Genomic DNA, 5,201 nt, shown 5'->3' with positions numbered 1-5,201 from the left:
TCGTGGCTAGATGTGACAGCATACGGTTACAGCAACATCAAGGTTAAACTTTTACAAATTGAAATATTTATGAAAGAGCTATAAAATAGAAACTCCTCAGGATGGTTCAAAACAAAATATATTGATTTTAAATTCAATTTTAAAATAAAATATGTAACTACTTATACAAATATTTTTATGTTGTACTTTAAATAACTCGTTATACATCGTAATATAACTGCATAATACCAAACAGTCTATTCAGTAATCTCCTTAAAATTTAACAGTTTTCAATACAGCTTAAGTGAATTTGTTTTAAAATATTTTAGCACTAAATAAATTATGTTCTTTAAAAACGAAAACAATGTTACCATTAATAAGTATCGATGTTTTTGCACTCCATCGATCTATCGGAAGATGATATCCACATCGATAAAGTGCGCGAATTTTATTTCCTGTCGCGGCAGGATATGAATGTGATAATAAAATGGGTGTGTCGTTTAATCTGTAAATTGTGCGTAGGTGAATTTCAAAAAACAAAAACAAACTTTAGGTTAATATATAAAAAATAAATGCTTGTAAGTATAGCCTTTCATTGGCAAACTGGTGCAAAAATACAATATGTAGTTTAAATGACTGATATTGTGTATGTACCTACTTTGATATCGCTGCAGTTGCACTGTTCAAAAACCAATAAATTTCTCTCTCCAAGCAACAATTTTTTTCAAACAAAAAGGACACAAATGTAGAGTATTTGTATAAATTTATGAAAATGGCCTTGAAAGATATAACCCACCTTCAAAACTTGCTTACAGCATTCAATGTTTTAGTTTTTGTCGCTCATAACTGTGTTTCACTGTTTTTTCCCTTGTATCTCAAGTACCTAGAACTATCTGTTCTCGAAATGAGTGTTATACGTGCTTTCCAAGTACTTATTACAATGGCAGTCATTCCATTAAGTGTCTCTCTCATGAAGTTGAAAATCTGTCAAGCCTGGAGAACATACATCATATGCTCATCTTTGATTGCAAGTTCTGGTGTCTGTGTGATTTTGGCTTTTTATCTCCAGACTAGCGCCAATGTAGATTTAATGCGCTGTGGCAATATCATCAACCCTTTGAGCTTCAGTCAAATAAACAATTATGATGTTGAAACTGCCACTCCATCTAATAAAACTGTGCAAAACTTTTCTTCTGTACTTTCTGAAGTTCATAGCACTATAAGCAGTCAAAAAGAGATAACAAGAATGCCTAATTTCATTGGTGTACCCACTTCAGGACATTCTACAAGCACCATTACAACAAAACCTAGTTCTGTACCAAACTTTGAATTTCAGTTTCAAGGAATTCCAACTTCAAGAATGGACAATATGAATCATACAAATGTGGAAAATATAAAACCGCTTATCACAAACAAATATAGCACTTCTAATGAGGAACTTTCTACAACAGCAAAATCAGAAAAAATGTCTTCACTAATAATAAATGTACTGTACATAAGACCTACTATTCCTTCTGAGGTAAATGAAATAGAATTATCAGATGAAACAGACTTTGATGAAAATCTTGAAGACATATTTGCTGCACCTGAGGATCCTCCAAAAAAACCAAATTCACATCGAATGACACACAAAGACAGCGATTCAAAAAAATACCCTGAGTACAGCCAAGCAACTAACTCTGATTCAGGCTCAGAAATAAACACTATCACAGCTAACTTCAAAAATATGAACATGAATCCTTTAACAAATGTTATCGATTTTCCATTATTCATTAAAAACTATTCGCGAAAACCACATGGCCGAACTACTCACTTGACACATACGGCTCATCAAAACTCTCGTGTTTTGGACTTCCCAGTGAGAGCAGAATTCCCTGTATTTACTACAGGAAAACATGAGATATCCAACAAGCTGCCTGGGCTTGATGCTATAAATAATTTCAATTCGACTGAAGACGAGACAGCCAACTGGCAACCTGCACCAGAAACGAACAATAATGGCGGCTACGCCAACATCGCAACCACGGTGCCTGTAACACCGCAGACTTTGAGCAACTTTGCGGCGGGCCACTTCCAAAAAATAATGGACTTTCTGAACCATCACCGGGCGCACGCTGACAGAAATCGCAAGTCCTGGAGTGATGACAAAGCAACCGGAACATCTGGAAAACATCGTAGAAAAAATTTCCAAAGCACTTATTCACAAGATGGACCTAGAAAACACTTTAAAAAAAATTCTAAATTTAGTCTTGATGATTTAGATTCTTTTGAGGATTTTCCTTTAACTAGAGGACAAGGCCTACGATTAACAGCAGGAGCTGGTACGTTGCCCGGGCAACAACGCAGGCTGAGGAGAAAGGTACCGGAAGGAGCGTTGTTGGTTCCGGAGAAAACGCCAGCGCACCGGCAGAATGACTACGCCGAACACGGCAAAGGGAATGCGAGTGCGACGGGAATGACGCCCGGGGGTCCGGAGGGGAGCGACGACGTATGGGCGGAGCCAGTGCCGGCGCGCGGGATGCGGGTTTTCGCGGTGGCGGCCGTGCTCGCGGCGGCATTCGAGCTGGCGTCGGGCGTGGCGCCCGCAGCCGCGCGGGAGCTGTGGGGGCAGCTGCGCGGAGGCGCGCCGACGCCTTCGCGCTTGCCGCTGCAGCTGGGGGCGTGGTCGGCGGGGGCGTGCCTCTTGCTGCTGGCGGCCGCGAGCCTGCCGTGCCGGCTGCAGGCGGCCGTGCACTGCTGCGCGGCCGGGACGGCGTTCGCGCTGGCGCTGGTGCCGGCGCTCGCGTCCCTGCCGGCCGTTGTGCGTCGGGCGCGGCCCAGCGAGGCGGGCCTGCGCGCGGAGGGAGACGCTGCCCCGGGCAAGCGGCTGGAGTGAGTATTCACAGAACGTTAGTGGCCGGGAAATACAACTCCTTGGTACAGACAGGGACGGCGCGTCCATGTAGGCGAACTAGGCGACCGCCCAGGGCGCCAAGTAGCTGGGGGCGGCGCAGCACGACACACAACAGCTGACATAATATGTTTAATGATTATTGAAACTAGATGAAAATGGATTTTTGTAACAGTTTGTAAGGTTTATATCGATATAAGTAATTATTTAAAGACTACTGTGACTTGTTTATGATTTGTAATAAGTAAAAAAAGAAAAAAAAACACAAGCCTGCTTACATTTGATTGTTGACAAAATCTTAGGCTTACGTGATGTATTTTGAGGCAAGGAAAATTATTTTTGGGGTGTCCGGCGGGGGAGGGGGGGGGGGGTGTTTCTCCTAGGTCGCCAATTTACCTTGCACCGGCCCTGGGTACAGAGGCAATTTTTTTTCTTTTATATAATTTCATTTAATATGATAAATTTTTTTTGCCAATTTACAGGAGCACATGAAGAATTTCTTGAGGAGAGATGTTTGCTTTTAAAATTAATTCCTTCTTGGTGGTGAGAATTACAGTTTTTTTTAATGATTTCTTCGGTTTTTCACATAAAATTTCTTCCTTTTTCAGCTAAATTTGTTTTCAATGTTATTTATTTATTTATTTATTTATTTAATTATTTATTTATTTATTTATTTAAGTCCTCAAGCTGTTACATGTACTTTTGTTAACTTTTTTTTTTAAGTCTGCTAAAAAAAAATTATAATTTCAGACTCAGACATGGCTTGTACTTAGCAGACTGTTTGGGAAACATGCAGACATATAATTTTTTTTTACGTAAGTGTGTGTCACTTAAAGACTTCTCTCAGCTCGTCAGTCAACACACAAACACAGTGCGTCCTCAATCTTTGGATAAATTTTAGGGTTCTCTTGACCTCCATGGCAAGTGATTGCACAGTCCTACGTACGTTCCGGGAAATGCCACCTTCAGAGACTGTGATTTATCACAGGATAAATTAACGGTTTTAATAGACCTCCATGCTAATTTACTTTCATTTCAAACAATTCTTTGCTTATTGGCTCTGATTATCAAAAGAAGCTAGTTCAACACAAAACTCGGCCAGCGAGAAAAAACACGATGCAAAAACAGAACGTCCGTGATGAAACACAAAATCAGGGCCGTAGCCAGGATTGTGGCTGAACATTGAAACATCATTCACATCACCATCAATATTTTAAATCCCACGAAATCAGGTGGAATTTCGCACTAAAAGATACTGTTGCTAACGTGTACCTGTTTTTATGTTTAGAACATATACCTACAGAACAAGGTCAGATACTTGATTAAAATTTTAAGAGACTATGATTAGCTGCAAATAACTTATGTTTTAGTTTTCACAAACAGTTTCTACAGTTAACACCTTTGGGAGATTAGACATCCAGTGAAAACAAACAACGCCAAGATCTAATTAAAAGATCCAATATCATGCTCGTAAAATTTTTACATGTTGCACTCTGCAAATACTGAAAATAGTTGTTGACCCCTCACGCGTTAGTGACTCGTATTGTGTGTGTGATGATAGCTTCTAAGTGTGTGACAACCAGTGGTTTTTACGATTATTTCATGGAATGACTATATTTTAGTGTTTTTAATCATGAACTGTTAGAATGTTTTTTATGTCAAAAAAAATTCCATAGGGTCTCTTATAATGTTTTAACAGACCACCTTCACAAATTACTAATTACCTTTCTTGAAAATTGGCTTCTTTGGTATTACAACACAAGGTCCTTCGAATGCATGTACAGTGTTTTTCCACTGGTCCGTCTTGCTTGGTGTTGATTGGTAGGGACCTGGAAATTTCGCCAAATTCGTTTGGCGCCAAGCTGAAATTCTTTAGGCCTGTGCCAATAGGTACTAGTTTTTCGCCGCGAAGCTAATATCAAACAGAATGTTTAAAATATACACAAAGTCGAATCGCCTTGCGAATATTGTTTGTTCTCAGGAAGGCTGTATCACTCTTATTTTATAAAATACTGAATTGAAATAAAAAATATAAATACCCTAACATTTGTAATGTTTGAACTCACTAAGTGATTAACCGATTAGGATATATATATATGTGTGTGTGTGTGTGTGTATGTGTACACACACACACACACACACATATATATATATACTATAAGTAAGTAACTTTATTGGTGTAAAACATACATAAAACAATAAAAACATGAGTGAATCTTAGGATTCCATGTTTTAAAGCTTCGCAAAAATCATCTAGCTTCACATCAGACGCAAAGCTTTGCATCACAACCGAAGCTCCAAATAGAACGAAAAGCAAATATCCTAAGCAAAG

The 5,201-nt window shown here is 39.2% G+C and overlaps 1 protein-coding gene across 2 annotated transcripts in view; it reads left to right on the top strand.

The window, feature by feature from the left end:
• The first annotated feature begins 446 nt into the window (after window positions 1–446).
• The window catches only part of LOC134541447 (uncharacterized), a 59,449-nt gene continuing 54,694 nt past the window's right edge, over window positions 447–5,201 (top strand). Inside the window, exon 1 of one of the 2 annotated variants that reach the window (XM_063384913.1) lies at window positions 447–557. Coding sequence is in view for 1 of the 2 variants with exons in the window: in XM_063384912.1 (XP_063240982.1) it covers window positions 746–2,850 (2,105 nt within the window). In the remaining variant the exon portion in view is untranslated. The other variant, XM_063384912.1, reaches the window with a different exon arrangement.

This window comes from Bacillus rossius, chromosome 18 (genome assembly GCF_032445375.1).
Source record: "Bacillus rossius redtenbacheri isolate Brsri chromosome 18, Brsri_v3, whole genome shotgun sequence".
NCBI lineage: Eukaryota > Metazoa > Arthropoda > Insecta > Phasmatodea > Bacillidae > Bacillus > Bacillus rossius.
Note: the sequence above shows the minus strand (reverse complement) of the source record. Positions and strands in the feature narration are given on the sequence as shown.